Source organism: Spermophilus citellus (genome assembly GCF_964194105.1).
Source record: "Spermophilus citellus genome assembly, chromosome: 7".
Lineage (NCBI taxonomy): Eukaryota > Metazoa > Chordata > Mammalia > Rodentia > Sciuridae > Spermophilus > Spermophilus citellus.
This window is the reverse complement of record NC_138188.1, coordinates 64574603-64593913: the sequence shown is the minus strand read 5'-3', so window position 1 is coordinate 64593913 and position 19311 is coordinate 64574603. Positions and strand designations below refer to the sequence as shown.

The window sequence follows — 19311 nt, the reverse complement described above, 5'->3', positions numbered from 1 at the left end:
CTATTTTAGTTGACAAAAATTAAAACATTACATCTTCCATTTCCCAAACCTGGACTCTCTGCTAGGAATTAATAGTCTATACATACTTTGTTTTCTCAGCACAGCAAACCAGTGTCCTCAGGTCCCAATAGGAAGTTTTTTTTAAAAAAAAAAAACTTAAGCATCAGGAAGAGGGGAAAAAAACATATGTAACTAGAGATAAAACAGATAATATAGAGTATATTAAAGGAAAAGGGCCAATTCTACCAACAATTTCCTGAAGTACCTATTATTTCATTCTATTAGATGTCAAAATTAGCAATATGACAAAACATCTAATTTTAATGTTATTGTTTATAAAAGAATGAAAATAAGCAACGTAGCCCCTTCCAGTTTTAAAATAAGACCTACATTTTTTAATGTGCAATTCTTAATGAACAGTATTAGGAACTCATATTTTTTCCAAGAAAGAATGGTATTTATCTCAAGTTATATCATAATTTCATTCTCCTTTGAAATTCTTATGCATTTCATGTGTTTAAAATTATTTGGATCTGAATACTAACATTTTTTTTTAAATAAGTAAATTATACAGTTTCAGAGGTTTTTTGTTTGTTTGTTTTTTACATGCAAGAATGAGACAATGGGCAGAAGCCAATGCTCATTTGAAGATAATCAAAATTTTAGAACAATAGAAAGACTTAAACTCAAAAACATCACAGTGTTTTATAAATTTCCTTGATATCCTACATATTTTATAAATCACTGATCATACATGATGTTTTTACTTTACACATAATAGGATGTGCTTAGTCAAAAAGATCTTTTAGAGATATTAACAATGGGAAATTTTCGATAATTTCTCCTTAGGAGAAAATTCCATCTTCTGGGGATTCTGATTAAGGAGAAGAAAAGATTTGCGCCTTTATGTTTTGTTATGGCCCAGGGTACTGGTATGCAATGATGATACCATGCTCTACTTACTCCTTCTCTGTACCTGAATGCACTAGTTTTAATTTTTTCCTCATAAATTGTAGTACTGTACATGTATTTTTAAAAAAACAAAAACCAGCAGAGCTGGAGATCTTAAACAATGTTTTTTCCAGCCCTTCCCTCTGTTTTGCAAATAAAGACAGGGAGGGAGGGGAGAGAGAGAGAAAGCTAGGGTGGGGGGAGGGAAGGAGAGGGAGGGAAGGAGGGAGAGAGGGAGCGAGAAAGAGAGAGAGAACCAGGCAAGAGCTCACTAACTGCCTCTGTGAAGTCTGGTACCAACAGAGTCGAAATTAAAATCCGGGCCCAGAACTCTCACATCTGGGTTTTTCTCTTACAATCCTCTTGACCACCTTATCTACATCCAATAACCAGGAAGGCCTGATAATATACTATTCATGATTGAATTATTCATTTTAAGAATTTCTGGAACTTTGATCTGATTTGAACTGATTATTTTTTTTAACCATCTATTAATTCATTGGAGTAGAAAGGAATGATTTTTTAAAAGAATTTTTATTTAGAGTGCTTACCCCTCTGGCCAAGATGTTAGCAGAAGAGAGATATAAGGTACAGCTTATCATGGGATAAAACATCCCTGTGGGCCAATTTTATTAAGATTTGAGAAGATGATGTCTACTAGATTTGGAAGAGCCCCTTTTGCATATAATCAGGAAGTCGGAAGTATGTCCTAGACTATATCTCTCTTCCTCATGATTTGTGTAAAAAATGAGTGAAAATTTTTCTAAAATGTTTGATGGGAGTTTAGGTTTTCTCTACAGTATTGGCTAAGTCGTTCGGCTTCATACAACATAATCGTGTTCCATGTACCTTGCTTCTATTACAGTGGGCCTTTGAATAAACAAAGCTATTTCAAAGACGGCTGTGATTCCACGTACTTATTTTTCAGAAGTAGAGGCTGAAAGGGTACAACCACCATCAACATGGAGTTCCACACAGTTTATCTTAATACGATAAGCAAGAAAAGTTGAGGAACTTCATGAGGCCAGAACAGTTTTTAAGGGGGAAGAATTAAAGCAGTCCTTAAGTTGGTTTACTCATACTACGCCAAAGCGACTATTCAACAGATTTGTTTTTCCTACTGAACTGCCTAGACTTTTGGTATCACATAAGGACAGCTGTAGAAGCCCAAGGACCTGGAGTGGAATGGAGTGATTTCTGATTTAGAGCACTTGAACTTGAGTCTGCAATCAGAAGAGGGAAGATAAGGGCCCTTCACACATGGAAGAATGAGTTAAGAATGTTCTGGCCAGTGTTAGAAATTTTCACTTAAAAGTCACTTGGAAAAAGTCAGTTTTTTTTTTAAGCAACACACACATACACACACACACACACACACATCACAGCACATAAACAAATGATGGACTCTTTATCTTCTAATGCCAGTAGAGAATAACTCCATTAATTACAAAACCCACTTTTCTTCCTCATTGATAAGAACTGGTGGGGATGCTGGGGTCTTGCATTTTATATTTTTACTTGATACCAAAAAAAAAAACAACTTTAAAATGATTTTATTTTATTTTTTAAATCTAATTGAAGGCAGAAACAATTAACCAACCAATAATAAGTGCTTTCTTGAAAACCTGACCTCCTTTGACTCTGTACTGAGACTGCAAACTCTTGAAGAAACATTGAAATGGAAAATTAGGAGATAGGGAGAGGGAAGCTGATTGAAACCTTTGCTTTCATCTGGAAGAGTTAGTGGCAGCTTGACTTGCTTTTGCAGCAGTTTAAAGATTAATAAATGCTTTGGGATTCCCAATCACTAAAGGTGATGAAAATCACTGTCTTTGGCATCAGACAACACTGTTCTCATTGTCTCCATTTTAAAGGCTTGGAATGTTTATTGCTACTTTGGAGAAGATAAGAGAATGTTTTTAGGATTAGCAACAGATTAGGAGAATTTGCTAAGAAACTAATTAATCAGACTCTCCAATTTTGAATGAAGAAGTAATCTTTTACTTCAATGAATACATGAATTTGTTTTATGTTTGTTTAAAAAGAATCCAATTGTATTTATGCTAAGCAGAAGATAAAAGATTATTTCATTTCTTGATGTCCTTAGTTTTGTGAGGTTTATTTAAAATATTAGAACTGAGTGCTGTAATAAACTTGGGAGCCATAGAATCACTAGTATATTGGTACATTTTTTTCATAAAGTCATGAAAATATAACCCTCAAAGTCTGTTGGAATTGAAATCTTGACTGTGTGAATAGTGTTCTTCCCTGTGCCTTTTCTAAACTGACATTTCATGGGTGATAATTTTTTATCTGTGTCTTATGAGTCTTGAGAAATATCTTTTGATTTGCTTGCAAGTATTTTTTCTCTGTGCTTATTTTTCAGATGCAAATACTGTGACAGATCATTTAGCATATCTTCCAACTTGCAGAGGCATGTTCGCAACATCCACAATAAGGAGAAGCCCTTTAAGTGTCACTTATGTGACAGGTGTTTTGGTCAACAAACCAATTTAGACAGGCACCTAAAGAAACATGAGAATGGGAACATGTCTGGTAAGTATTTGTGTTACAAGAACAAAAATGACTTTATTTTTCACATTTTAAAAGATAATTGTGATCGTCTTTCTTTCCATTTTGATTCCAAAATCAGATCTTACTATAAATTTACAACCAAGAGTCCCTTGAGAATTTGGAATCATGGGAATGGTATGATCATTGGTTAATGCACAGGTCAATGGCCTTATTTGGACTATTATTATTATTATTATTATTATCTTATTCTGCTGGATTCGTTTCAAAGGGGAATCTCAAGCAAAGAGAACCATGATTGTACTCACTGTAGACATCTGAATGGAGGTTTCCTGAATCACAGGGAACAATCTTTCTACCTGTTGTTCAGAATGTGTCCCTTTAGCATTTCCATAGGGGCAGTTCCAGAATGCCACACTCTAAATATTAACCTAGAAACCATGGCTGCATTTGCAGGAGGACTGCAATACAGGGAACCTCTCTAGGGTAACATTTTTGAAGTTTAGGCATGGAAAACTGTCAACATGATCAGAGCCACCCACAGCAATCCATGGAGGTGTCTTGTTTTTGTCACTAATTCTGATGTAAAATTAAATCAAAAGTAATGAATCAAAAAAAAAATAGCTTTCCCTTAAACCTACAAGCATATATTTAGTGGAAAGGACTGTAGGTCCTTTGTCTTTGGCTTCTTAGAGTCAGATACTAACTCAGTAACTAACATTGGCCTGGTGCATACGTGTGCAGAACCCACCAGTGCAGTCACAGGTTCTTTCTAGGACGTTTAGGAATGAGTTAGAAAGTTGAGAACTCTTCTGGGGTTCAGATGGGGCTCAGGAAAAGAGATTTTAGGAGCAAAAAATATGGATTTACTACTAATCTTTATTTAAAGAGATTAGTTTATTATCAATCTTTCATTTATTGATCATGGTTTTAAAATGTGCCTATAAAAGCACATGGTTTATGATTTGAGTAGTGTGACTACTTATAGCTACATACTGTTCATTTCCCATACTATTCACTTCAAAGTAAAAAAAAAGAAAGAAAGAAAATCTAACATTCATGGTTTTAAATATTAGATTTTAGTGCAGAAATCTAATCCGGTATCCAAAATAGGCCACACTTTCTAACCATGTGTTTACTCATAGCTTACTCCTGTAATTTTCTAATTAAAGCTATTTTGTAAAAAAAGAAAATCTAATGTGTAACTTTTCAAAGTTGAATAGTTATCTGTTAACACAGATTATGACTTCTTTAAATGAAAGGAACATTCTGATCTCTTGTTTTTGTCATATAGACTACTGTGATTAGCTATTAAATTGTAGATACTTTATGAGCAAGATAAACAGCATAAAGCTAATGTTGGTTTAAAGTTTGACCATGTAAATAGTGCTTACAATTGTGCCAATGTATGTAAACACTGAAGTAGTCCTGTGAGATGGGTATTGTGATTCTAATTTTGTAGGCAAGAAAAGCTGAGGATCACCTTGTAGCAGGCTGATTCAAAATTGTTGTCTTCTTATTAGATCAGCCCTTGGGCTGCTATGTTCTGAGCCTATCCATGGCTTTGCCCAAGTCAAGATGCAGAATATTCAGTATGTTCTCAATCCCTATTTTGTAACATATTTTAGTACAGCAGTAATAAATATGCATTGATTGTAATCAGGACTGGGAACAGTTTCTACTTTCTGAAACTATTTAAGACCTGTCTGTATTTGATTCACCCTATCTCTGCTTTAGATGAATGAAAACATTTCCATGTGACAGTGGAGGTGGGGAAAGCTAGTGAAAGAAATGATATCCTTGGAGACTGTACCTCATGACTTTAATGGGTCAGAATATTTTCAAGGGATTTTGATGGGCATGCATATTTTGTTAAATTGGGAAGAATTCAACCTCCTAATGTTACTATTATGTTACTATTATTCAAAAGGTTGTGTTTTAAGAAACAACACTGATCAAATGAATAAGAAATGAGGTTGAAAATAAGTTGCCACATCAATAATAATCTTTGTCACAAAAGGCTTTCTGCTCCATTCAGGTACAGCAACCTCGTCACCTCACTCTGAACTGGAAAGTACAGGTGCGATTCTGGATGATAAAGAAGATGCTTATTTCACAGAAATCCGAAATTTCATTGGGAACAGCAACCATAGCAGCCAGTCTCCCAGGAATGCAGAGGAGAGGTAAAGCTGGGTTTTGCTTTTTAAACTCCTCCTCTAGGTTTCTAGAGGAGGAGGGAGAGAGGAACTTTTTAAACTCTGTGACATCTAAAATGAATGTATTTCTAAATATATTTTCTGGGCTCACTTTTGTGGTACTACTATTACTCCTTCCACCAATGACTAGTATTTATTTAGTGCATATTAAATACTATATACACATAATACCTGACCCTTTGGGATTGTGACTATAATTTTAGCAGTGACGGAATGGAGACATGCAAGATTAAATGACTTGCTGAGGTCACAGAAGTAATAAATGGCATTCAACATGATCTCTCTGGTTCCAGAACCCCTGACTTTACCTCCATTGTGCTTCTCTTGATATCTAAACAAAATGTTTTATCAAAATTTCAAAAGGAAGCTGGGTGCGGTGACACACACCTATAATCCCAGCGGCTCAGGGGGCTGAAGCAGGAGGATCATGAATTCAAGACCAGCCTCAGCAACAGCGAGTTGCTAAGCAACTCAGTGAGTCCCTGTCTCTAAGTAAAATACAAAATAGAGCTGTAGATGTGGCTCAGTAGTTGAGCACCCCTAAGTTCAATCCTCGGTATGCCCCCCAAAAATTTTTTCAAAAGGAGAATGGAAAACCCCCACAGGGATTCAATGGAATCACAGGTCATTATTAGCTACTATCATGGATCATATATTGTGTGTATTATACATAATTTAAAACTCTCTGTGTCTCTATCTCTCACCTCCCTCCCTCTCTTTCTATATATATGTAAATATATATATATATATATATATATATATATATATATTCGTATATATTGATATGTATTTATATATGAAATACTCATTGAGTGTCCCTCAAATATCTGAAATTAATTAGGATTCTAACACTACTTCATGTTCTCTCAGTTGGTGCACATTTAATTCTGGTGGTTTATTTCAGTGGTCATAATCATTCTTATTTTTAGTGATATGGTATACTTCCTCCCTCTTGTCAATATCAATTTCAAACATGTTAAAATAAATTTCCTTTATTTTAATTAGTTTCTCCATTAAGACGTGCTTTAAATAAACATTTTTACCAAATGGTAATGCTATTTATAAGAACTAACACCTACCACATTACCTTGTATGCAAAGTTCATGAAAATTATTTTGCCAAAACTACTGGATGCAATTTTCCTTACCTATTAGTTATAATCAAGTATCTGAAATTGGGAAATACACTTTTCTGAACCTGACTATCCTGTGACTTTTTAAATTGGGATGCTGCATTGTAAATATTAATATAACATGAGACCTGTTAATGAAAGTTCAATTATTTTTCATTACACCAATTCCACTGGGTTAGTATGCTTCATTTTTGATGCTGGTAAACATCAAGGTTAATTATTTTAGGTAGTTTCTTCATTAAAATGTGCTTTAAATAAAAATTTTTACCAAATAGCACAAAAACATACGACCACTTTTGTTCTCTACCTTGTATAAAAGCATATCCAAGGAAAAAGGGAGGGAAAGGTCTTTCTGGGTGTTCAAGACATCTGATAAGAACTATACATTGTGCTGTATCCTTCCTACTACTTGCTCCTTCATGTGCATGAGTGTGTTTGTGTGTGTGTGTGTGTGTGTGTGTGTAAGACAAAGAGAGAGAGAGACAGAAGGATACAGCAGATGATTCAAAAAGCAACATAGTAAAAGCAAGAAGCACAATCTTAAATTTTGATAATGATATTGACAAGATGCAAATTAAAAAAAAACTGAACAGAAGATACAGTTTGAATTCTGAGATGCCTGTTCAGATTTCCTAGCTCTTAACTGGAGATCTGTGAGTCTGTGTCACCACAACATCTGGCTTCAACATGTCTAAACAGCACAGAAGTAAGAAGGTTGAATCATCCAGCTTTTCCCTCCTCTGCTCCTATCAGGCTACTTTTGATGAATAATTTATCCCCTATAAATTGCCACATTTGAAAGCATAATTAACAAAAAGATTGTCTTAATTATGTTGACTTTTGTTACTTTTGGTTTTCATCCATGCACTTTTGTTCTTTTACTTATTCTTTCATTTGAAAAAAAAATAACAATTTTGATCTGTTCTAGCTAGCAAGTTGGCAGCGTATCTGGAAACTAATAATTTATGTCTGTGCAAAATATGTTTTCATCATTCTTTGATAAAAGAGGTTAAAAGATTGGTTATATAAAATGCTTAATAATAATGATATGACTTTTTCTGGTCAAATGAATTTTTAGTATGTGCATCTGTCATAGCCAAGATTGTTTTATTTATGGATTAATTTTATTCTGGAAATCTAAGTACTAAGCTCTGCTCATTTTTATATGAAAAAATTATGGGGATAAATTACTGATACCCAATCTTCCATAATCTGAAAAATGTTTACATTACTTGTGAAAGTCATACATGACTATAACAGTAATTTAACAGTCTCTGTGAGTTTTCTGAATTAATACGTAGATAAAAGAGCAAGGCAAAATGGGAAAACTGTGAATGTCCCAGAAATTAGGATGTCTGAATAGCCATGATGGTTCTATCCCTAACAAGTGTTCTGAACTTGAGCTAAATATTCTCTAGAGCAAACTGTTTACACTTACTTTGTAACCAATTACAATTTATAAATATCATGTCAAAGCTGAAATCCAAATTACCCTTATTTTAATGTTCATTTGAGAGCCTGAGAAGCTTACTATAATTTCATAAATACCCTCAAGTATATTAAATTCCTGGATAATTAATTTTTTAAATTATTCTTGATCTGCATATTACAACCTGTGTAAGCAAAATCTTGCATATGACTTTTTAATAAAAATACTATATTATTTTGCATCATTATATTAGACCTGCTTCTTAAGGAAAACTTCAGAAATCAGTACAATTCCACTTTTATTCACTTCCTACTTCAGTATTTTCCTGGGAAACAAGGAACTTTTTCACACTCAGACTATTAAGAATAATTTGGAGATATTACAAATAAATGAGGTATCCATCACTTTCAAGGTTGGGTGAAGTGTCCAAGTGGAGTTAACCACTAATGTCACCTAGAAAGAGTAAATACCAGTTGGTCCTTGGCTGCTAGTTACACGTTTTCTTCGAATTCATAGATTTACTTCAAATGGATGTGTTGAAGCTATTGTCAATGTTGCTTGTTGTTATGAATTTTCCCCAGAAATCAACTCTTTTAAGTGGTGGGTACTTAAATGGTGATTAGGTACATTATGTAGAGAAAGTATTTGTGGGCTTTTATATTATAAATAACAATATCATTTATAAGGCAAAGGTCTGATAAGAAATCAGAGTCTAAGATTGTTCTTCCGGTTCTGCCAGAAACTCCATTTATAATCTGAATAATCATTCAATTATTTTTTTTCTTCATTTTCTTATTTATGGAATTATATTATTTTCCCAAGGTTGCCACAAAACTTAAACAACAAAAATTTCCCTTTGTAAGTTGAAAATCTAAAGTATTGTCAGGGAAAAGATAAGAAAACTAACTACATGTTTAAAAATTAAACCAGTGATTGAAGCTTTTTATTCTTATGCTTTTGAAAGAATGAATGGCAGTCACTTTAAGGATGAAAAGGCTTTGGTGACCAGTCAAAATTCAGATTTATTGGATGATGAAGAAGTGGAAGATGAAGTGTTGTTAGATGAGGATGATGAAGACAATGATCTGACTGGGAAACCCAGAAAGGAATCAGTGGCAAGTAATTTACATGAAGGAAACACTGAGGATGACTTTGAAGAAGCCAGTGGTCTGGAGATGAGCTGTAAGACATCCCCAGTGAGGTGAGCACCTTTGGTGACTTCAGAAGCTAAGCCAGAGTAGACCCACACACGGTTGCAACTCCTCCTGCTCTGTTTGTCCCTTAGAACATTTCAGTGAGAAGGAATTTGTGAGTAATGAATTTTAAAAATTAAATTTGAATCAGCAAGGCACATACAGTGCATTGGTTTTACATAGAGGGACATGAGGTGGCCATCAACATAATCTGAAAGCATATGAGTACATTAATGTTTGTGGAACTCTGGTTAACCCGGTAGGAAGGATAAGTGAAAATTACACAAACATGCAGTCATTTAATTTTAGACTGGACTTATGAAACCTAAAGGAAAATAGAGATTTCAGCATTATCTAATTCATTCAGTAATTCGGTGTGATCATCAGTCAAGTATTATTAAGATAAATTTCACTTCATTAGATATATATGTAATTTACATGGGTGATAAATTTTTAAATGGAAAAAAAATAACCAAACAGTTAAATTGATGGGGATATTACATTTTCATGAAGATAATGTGTGCTGGCTGCATATTTTCATATCTAGCTTGGCTTTACATGGAAATTTTAAATGTATGAATTCTGTCTTCACACATGGCTGGCTTAATGTGTCATTGACTTTATGTCAAATATATGCTTGACTTTAGTCATTCAAAATGTTAAGGGAAATATATTTCAAGATATACTTGTAAATATTTTAAAGAATCCAATCGCCACGTGTGCAACTTTATACTGCAAATACAGTACAGAGTTCAGCAGCTGTAGAGGGTCAAATGAAAGTGATTTGATCAGATGACAAACTGAAAAAGGAAAAAAAAAACTTCTGTGCTTTCCCATTGGTTGTTCATTTTAGGTATAAAGAGGAAGAATATAAAACTGGACTTTCTGCTCTAGATCATATAAGGCACTTCACAGATAGCCTCAAAATGAGGAAAATGGAAGATAATCAATATACTGAAGCTGAGCTGTCTTCTTTTAGTACTTCCCATGTGCCAGAGGAACTTAAACAGCCGTTACACAGAAAGTCCAAATCACAGGTACATGTTTTCCTGTAGTAAAGCATCATGGTGATGTTGTGCATGAAAGCGTACATTTCCTTTGATTAGCAAAAAGTTGATAGTCTTTCTTCATAATATTCTTGAATCTAAGCAGGTTCAGATGCTTTATCCCTAGTGTTCCTCGCTGTACTGTGTATATGACAAACCCCAAAGAATTCACCAGTGCAACAGTTGGCATGGCTGCATTCTGCACAGAAATTCCTGGGGCACACCTCACCCTACTGCAATCTCTCCTTTACTTTGCAGTTCCCTTCCTTTGGTATACGTAGTCCATAAGATTTGTTTTCCACAAATGAATGCTTCAGAACAATTTTCTAATTATTTTGTATTTGAAAAATTTAATCTATGATTTTTTTGTCCACATAATTATGTTACAAGATTTGGGGAAAACAAATTTTATTTTTTCCCCTTACTATAGGTAGTAAATTATTATGTATTTTTCATTAACAATTCATCAGACTATAGAACTTAGGAGTAAACTGAAGATTAGAAATGAAATAAGATGTCAAAGATCTACGCTAACTTAGTGGCAGATCTGGAAATAAAACCTACCAGGTTTTCTTGGATGAATGGATGGTACTTCATTTTACAGTAACTAAAAGCAAATCCATTGGAGGATCCATAAACATCAACTAAAAGGGCCTCTGTTCTTTTACTAGAGTTAAGAAAGTCAGTAGTTTCTTTTTGACATCTGTACTCAGCCACTATTCATTCAGGTCAACTAATGGTAAAAAAGAAGTAGAAACATCCTCTTACCATCTTTATTGATCAAATTGATTGAATTGTTTGATCCATTGAGGTCATTTTTGAAGTGACCCAACCTGTCAAACAATGTGACCATTATTAGCTTATATATTTGGAAATGATTTCCCTTTTTGGCTGAGATGTTCTGGGCTCGTCTTAAAAGACAAAACAGTAACATGTCAAGGACAGTGGGAAGACATTGTGTCAATGTGATAATATAGATCTTCAAATGTTATTCAATTCAATGAAAGGTCCAAGGTATTATGTATGGTGATAGACCAGGTTATGGTTATGACCAAGTTAATGGTCCATCCATACATATTGAAGTGAAGGCAGCCAGCCTCAACACTAGCGACTTCTATAGCCCACCCCCACTTCCTTGAGAGCATCTCTTAAGGACTATGCATGGGGACAATGTCCTCACTGTATCGGGGGCATATGGGGAAGATATTCCTTTCTTCTTCTTAATGGGGATGAAAGTGAACTTTTCAGTTTTTAATATTAAAAGTAAACCAGCAAGAATAGACTTCTCATTTTCACTTGGAGACATGCACAAAGAAGTAGCTAGTATTATTTTAACCCCTTTACTTCCCATTCTTCCTTCCTAGCAGATCAGAGATACCAGGGGGATTTGTGCTCTCTTTAAATTTCTTTTAGTTATTCTATTCAAAATACTTTTCATTATAATATACAATATCTAAAACTTTCAGAAATGGTCAGATGTGATAGAAAGCAAAAAGGCCTATATTAGAGATAATATATATGAGATATATTTAAGTACTAGCAATTTGATATCAAATCCCTGCTTATTTAACTCTTACCATCACAAGTAATGCTAGCATTCTGTAAAGTAATATTCTGCAATCCTAGCTCATACTTTTCTTCTTACTTGATTATATGATATATATTGATTTATAGACAGTGAGGCTTCATGCAAATTGACTTTATCTTATGAGACTCTTCATTCATTCATTCATTCATTTATTCATGGTTTATCAATTGTCAGTTATGTGCTAGACATTGATCCTTGTACATGAAAGTGTTCATTTCTTTTGATTATCAAAAGGTAGATATTCTATGTTTGCCATTTTATTAGTATCTGAAGGTTCAGATGCTTTATTCAAAACATTTATACATTTACTCTCTGTGATTTTTATAGTGATTGAATCCAAAATAGTTGACCAGTACTACAATAGCTGCATTCTGCATGGAATCTTCTCTGAAAAACCCTATTCTATAGAAATTAATTTTATGGAAATAGGTACTATCTATATAAGTGTGCTGAATTAAGCTCTTTATGTAAGTTAGAATTTGTGATTCCTTCATAACCCTTGGAGGCAAGTACTATTATTGTTATCGCCTTTTTGTATGAGGAAAGTAAAACTTCTGAGGTAAAGCAACTTTCCCAGGTTCACACAGCCAGGCAAGTAGAGGCAAGGTAGAATCTAGATTCAAACTTGGTATTCTAAAATTTTCTCTATACTCCCTTTCATCTTTCCCAAATACTGGAAAAAACAGCTATTAAAATTATTCCAAAATATTCTTTATTATTTTGATCTCTAAAAGTGGGTGCATAATTTGAGTAATTTAAGTTTGATGCTCACTTACCACATACTTTAAACTCTACAAAGGACAAGGACTCTATATTCTTTCCCTTGATTTCTTAGGGCCTAGTACAGTGCCTGGCATCGAGTACATACTTAATCAATATGTGTTAAATGGATAGTGTGGTTTTGTACAGGTCCAGAAAGCAAATTGCATACATAAAAGTCAAATGTGTACATTCAGAGCGATGACCCAGCAAATCAAAATCAGCCTGTAAGGGCAGATTTCTAACTGAATGGCATGATTACCGAAGAAACCACAGACTGGCCACATGTCTCAGCATGACTCCCAGAGATGAAATTCTGCCTAACAACAGAGGCATTTTGTCTTTGTTTACAGACAGTGGAATGTCTTTGGCAGGACTTTAATGATTCCACTTCAACAGCATTTTGACAAGCAAGTTTAGCAATGGATGAGACCAACAATAGTAAATCAACAGTGAAAAGTTCACTCACAAGTCAAGACCAAACATTTCATTTGAATATTTCACTTGGCAGTAAATGGAGGATTCTCTGAACAGTTATTTAGAATTTGACATGATAATAGGGAAGAAAGACTACTTCTTTACAGAGCACCTTCATGCACCTTCTGCTTGGCAGGCGCCTGCGCACAAAACGCTTAGGACGTTGTTAGGTCTTGTGCTTCGTTTTATTTTTCTGGTGGAGCTGATTTGACCCACCCCAACACTCAAGGTCCTTGGGGGTTGGCTGTGACTGTTTCAAGCATGAAGAAAATTGGAGAAAGGACATGGGATTAAAAGTTGGGCGGAAGTCAGTTTTAGTTCTTCTATCTAGTTGAGTGACTTTGGGCAGGTCATTTCCCCTTTGCAGGTCACAGTTACTAGAGTCAGACTGCTCCATCAGACCACAGCTCTGTCAAGGCAAGTCTAGATCTATTAATTAGTGTTTTTAGCTTCAGTCTTAAGTACACAATAATCTCTTTGGTGAGTTGAACATATGTAAGATGGATGACTTTCCTTATGGTTATTCAGAAGGATGAAGTACTGTTGACCTTTTAGGTAGAATAATTAATTTTTGTTTGGTAAGATGCATCCCATTTGTGACCCCTAGATACTGTAGATCAACAGTGATCCTATGTCATATGTCATTTTAACAAAAATACGTGCCCCCTTTACCAAACACAATCATAAACGATGCTCCTACCCAGGGTCCTCTCCCTTCCCAACATTCACCTACATTCTACGAATCAAAAGCGGTGTTTTTCAAATGCCATTTACTGGGTCTCTCCTTTTTACCTCAGGCATATGCTATGATGCTGTCATTGTCCGACAAGGAGTCCCTCCATTCTACATCCCACAGTTCTTCCAACGTGTGGCACAGCATGGCAAGGGCTGCTGCGGAATCCAGTGCCATCCAGTCCATCAGCCACGTATGACATTACCAAGGTTGACCAGAGTGGGACCAAGTCCAACAGTAGCATGGCTCTTTCATATAGGACTATGTACAAGACTGCTGAGCAGAATGCCTTATAAACCCGAAGGGTCACTCATTTAAAGTCTGGTGACCTTAAACTGAAATGATTAAAGAAAAAAGAAAGAAAGAAAAAGGAAACTATTTATTCTCAATATTTTGTTTTGCACAGCAAAGGCAGCTGCTGACTTCCGGAGGATCAGTTTGGCTTAAAATGAGTCAAGGAAAACCTTGCTGGGCAGAAGGCACCTTCTAGTTCCCCCGGCCCTAGGGTGTGGGTGGGTGAGAGGGGCAGTTGAGCTGGCAGCATTGATACGATGAACACTCCATAGAAACTGAATTCTTGTTTGTACAAGATCACCTGACATGATTGGGAACAGTTGCTTTCAATTACAGATTTAAGTTTTTTTTTCCTTTGTTAAAGTTTTATGTAATTTAACCCTTTGAAGATGGAAGTAGTTGGATGAAATGCACAGTCAATTATTATAGAAATTGATAACAGGGAGAAATTGTTCCACAATTAACTTTTGCCTTCTTAAGTACATTGTTTAAAACTAGGGGAAAAGGGTATGTGTATATTGTAAACTATGGATGTTCATGCTCAAAGAGGTTAAGTCAGTGACCTAACCCATTCATCACCAATACCGCTGTACCACTAATAAAATGTTTGCCAAATCCTTGTAATAACATCTTAATTTTAGACAATCATGTCACTGTTTTTTAATGTTTAAATTTTTTGTGTGTGTGTTGCGTGTATCATGTATTTATTTGTTGGCAAACTCTGTTTGTTGATTAAAATAGCACTGTTCCAGTCAGCACACCCCTTTCTGAATTTCAAGGACCAAGGTGACTCGACCTGTGTATGGGCGTGCCAAATGGTGTTTGGCTTTTCTTAACATTCCTTTTTTTGTTGTTATTGTTGTTTTTTTTTTGTTTTGTTTTTCCTTCTTAATGAACTAAATACGAATAGATGCAACTTAGTTTTTGTAATACTGAAATTGATTCAATTGTATAAACGATTATAATTTCTTTCATGAAAGCATGATTCTTCTGATTAAAAACTGTACCCCGTATTTTATGCTGGTCGTCTGCAAGCTTGTGCGACGTTATGTTCATGTTAATCCTATTTGTAAAATGAAGTGTTCCTGACATTATGTTAAAAGAGGAAAGTAAATAACAGACTGTATTCAGTTATTTTGTCCTTTATCCGAGGAACCAGATTTGTTTTCTTTTTTTGTTTGTAATCTCATTTTGAAATAATCGGCAAGTTGAGGTACTTTCTTCAAATGCTTTGTACAATATAAACTGTTATGCCTTTCAGTGCATTACTATGGGAGGAGCAACTAAAAAAAAATAAAGACTTACAAAAAGGATTATCCTCTCCCACCGTGTGGTGTTTTCCTTCTCATGTGATTTTAGTTCTCCTTTGGGGTCAAGTGATTTAAAGATACAGTGTTTGGGACCTTGATGTCCTAACAAAAACCTGGAATCTGAAGCATGTCTGTGTTGTTTTGCGATGACACACTGATAGCTCTTGATCAGCAATGAGTTGTGTTTGTGGAGCTGAACTTTCCACCACTACCCATGTACCCATTCCTGTGGACTGGCGTTCCATGTCCACAGCACCCATTTTCTCTAGGGCAGAAAGCAACTTAGTTTTTCTACTGGATTTTTCTGGATTTTACATGCCAAACAGAGCTTTCTTATTTTTGCAGCTAATAATACCAATACTGTTAACCTAATTCAAAAGGAGGGGAAAATACCTTTAACTTTCCTACATTCCTTTTAAGTTTTGATCCACATGCAATCTATCTTTTTTTTTTTTATAGTTTGCAATCAGAGTGTAAATATGGTTTTGCATTTTCTTACTTATGGCAGAAAAAAAGAAAGAAAAGAAAATATCACTGCATGGTGCTAAAAATTGTGCAAAATAATCATTTGGTGGTTACTCAATGTTTTCTGTCAAGTTTGATCTACTATAATTTCTCCAAGAATTTTAATTATGTTGAAAATGTAGGTTGTTTTCTGTTTTCACTGGTATAAGCAAGGACATTTTAATTTCCATGAATATACTTTGTTTCTGAGTGTTCACATATGTATATGCAGAGCTGGAGTGTAATGAGCGGAACTTGCAGAGAGAAGTTATCCTGTGGGGGAGCCATTATGAATTTTTTTCTTTGCTCCTTTAATATAATGCCAATTTATTTTAGAATGGTTATTCCAATTTTGGCTGGCTGTAGGGGTTTCGCTTAACAAGTCCTGAAGAACAAATAAAGTTGACATGTGAAAATATATCCAGGGTAATTCCTTCCTTCATTTATTCATTCTTAGTCACAATATCAGAGAATCCCCTTGCATGGCTTCTGAGTGTTGTATAGGAATTAAAAACATGGGATAGATGTATTGATTTTTTTTTATTAGAAAGTATAGATAGGAAGAAGTATTCAGAAAATATACTTAAGCTATAAGTCCATAAATGAAGGAGAATAGGAATCTAGTATTTAGGACATAAGAATAACACATTGGAGAAAGTAGAGATGGGGAAGGTCTACACAGTATTTTGGTATTAAAAAATATACCTATAAATTTCAAAGCAATTCAAATACTCCCAGGGCTTCTTACTTCTCCTTAGACTTTGATCATGTCATTTCGGTTGTTCCCTAATGCTTATTCCTCCAAATTCCAAAAAGGCTTTCAAGCCTTACATTTCTGTTTTTTTCTTTCTTTTTTTCCATTTATTTTGCCAACAGTTCACCACATGGCCCTGGGGGGAGGCAGTGAGTTGCATCGCAGACAATCTGAGACTTGGAAACGGAAGGCCTGGGTTTGAGTTCTGGCTCTACTGTTTACTGGCTTCAAAGTCTTGGGAAAGTCACATAGCTTCCAAAATCTCATCTGTGAAACCAGCATAATAAGCCCATTTCTGCTACTGCACAGTGTTTCTGTGAATGTCAAAATTCAAAATAAGGTTTTGAAAATATTAGGTCAAGTTTCTGCAAATGCAAGGCATTTTATAATTTTCATGGGAAGAATTAAAGGAATAGAGATATGTGTATGTACAATGTATACAAACACTATGCTAAGAGGAATGTTTTATAATATGAGGAATCTAGATCATGCAAAGGTAGATATGGAAGTTTCTTTAGAAGAATTTTTTTTTTTTTTTCTGGTGCTGGGGATTGAACTAAGGGCCTTATTCATATTAAGTACACGCTCTATTATTAAGCCACATTCCCAGTTCCAAAGAAAGGTTAGCCCTTTGAAAACATGAAGTATTCAATACAATTGTTATTCTTCAGTGGATAAATAAAAATGGTATTTATTTATGATGTGCAATATATTTTTATATATGTTGTGGAATAACTAAATCAAATGGATTAGTACATGCATTATCACATAATGTTTGTGGTAAGAACACACAAAGCCTACTCTCAGCAATTTTCAAGTATACAATATATTGTTGGTAACTATAGTCACTATTATGTATTTAAATCTCTTGGAAATTTTTCCCATTATAATTCCAGAGAGCTCTCAAAAACTTTCAAGAATAGTCAAGAAAACACATTTGAAGAGTAAACACATTTATAATTTTATTTTCAGATAATGAATGTCTACCAATCTTAATCAGTACAGAATAAATAAAATAATAAATAAATAAAGTGAATTATTCATTGTTATGGTTTAGATGTGGTGTCTCCCTCAAAAGCTCATGTATAAGGCAACACAAGAGGTTTGCAGAAGAAATGATTGGTTTCTAGCCTTAATATAATTAGTGGATTAATCCCTGATAGGATTAACTGAATAGTGACTGGAGGCAGGTGGGGTATGGTTGGAGGAAGTGATTCACTGGGGGCATGGCTATGGGGTATATATTTTGCATCTGGAGAGTAGAGTCTCTCTCTGTTTTCTGATCACCATGTGAGCTGCTTCCCTCTGCCATACTTTTCCGCCATGATGTTCTGCCTCACCCCCAAGGCCAGAGGCATGAAACCGGCCTTCTATGGACTAAGACTTCTAAACCTATGAACCCTCAAATAAATTTTTCTCCTCTATAATTGTTCCGGTGGATTCGTTTAATAACAGCAGCAAAAAAAAAAAAAAAAAAAAAAAAAAGCACTACATAAAACAGAGGAGAACACTGGAGGTCAGAGAGTTTAAGAAATTTGCTCAAAGTAATCTAGCTAGGAAGCAGTTGGCAGAGAATTTGGGGAGGGAGGTACACTCAGTGTTTCAGACCTCCTGGTTGAGGTACAGTAGAACAAAAGCCAAAAAAGAATGTTCCAAAACAGGAAATGTACCCCGTAGAGATGGAGCCTGTTAGAGAGGTAAACATGCCCCTAGACATTTAGGCGACTAAGTTTTGGCTGTGAAGAGCTTGCAAGGTGGGTGCCAAGGTGGTTCCCAGGGTTTTAAAATTCAGGTTATCTCAAGTCAGAACCAACAACACCAGTGCTTTTGAAAGATCCTAATTAATTCCTTAATAAGGGCCTTCTTCGTCATCTTATTTGCAAATTCCTTGCAGGTGGCTTGAATTTCTTTCTTATCCTTTATGAAAAAGAAAGATTTATCCCAAACTTATGTTTTTTAATTCATTAATATGGCATAATTTAAGCCCTTTCTGAAATGGTTAACAGACTCATCATGAGAGAAAGTAAATGCAAAATCAAGTGCAGTTTGGAAGAGTACTTATCAGGTTCAAAGGAATTGCTAATAGGAGAAAGGGAGGGGGAGGGGGAAGAGTGCAAGAAGAAATTTAGCTAACTGATTGGGCCCAGAGCCCTAAGGAGAGTTAAAGGAGCTGGTCAACTCTTTCCTAAGAGATGGGTTAGTATTTAACTATTTATCATTTTTTAGTAACTATTTGTGAATAGGAGAGACTGTCTTTGGTGCTATATATATTTTAAAAAATAAAAGAACTTCTCAGATCCATTAGTTGGTAAGATGGCTACTATTCAAAAAAGAAAATAACTATTGCTGGCATGAGCATGGAGAAATCAGAGCTCTGTGCTGTTGCTAGGAAT

General features: G+C 34.9%; 1 protein-coding gene across 23 annotated transcripts in view; it reads left to right on the top strand.

Moving 5' to 3' along the window:
- Window positions 1-15101, top strand: part of MECOM (MDS1 and EVI1 complex locus) — a 562082-nt gene extending 546981 nt beyond the window's left edge. For 13 of the 23 annotated variants that reach the window (XM_081301375.1, XM_081301357.1, XM_081301361.1 and 10 more), the window contains 5 exons: window positions 3338-3507; window positions 5504-5666; window positions 9225-9461; window positions 10307-10490; window positions 14121-15101. In XM_081301375.1, coding sequence (XP_081157501.1) covers window positions 3338-3507; window positions 5504-5666; window positions 9225-9461; window positions 10307-10490; window positions 14121-14255 — 889 coding nt within the window. In that variant the 3' untranslated portion in view covers window positions 14256-15101. The remainder of the gene's footprint in view (window positions 1-3337; window positions 3508-5503; window positions 5667-9224; window positions 9462-10306; window positions 10491-14120) is intronic. The other 10 variants (XM_081301371.1, XM_081301377.1, XM_081301376.1 and 7 more) reach the window with 1 other exon arrangement.
- The last annotated feature ends 4210 nt before the right edge of the window (window positions 15102-19311 follow it).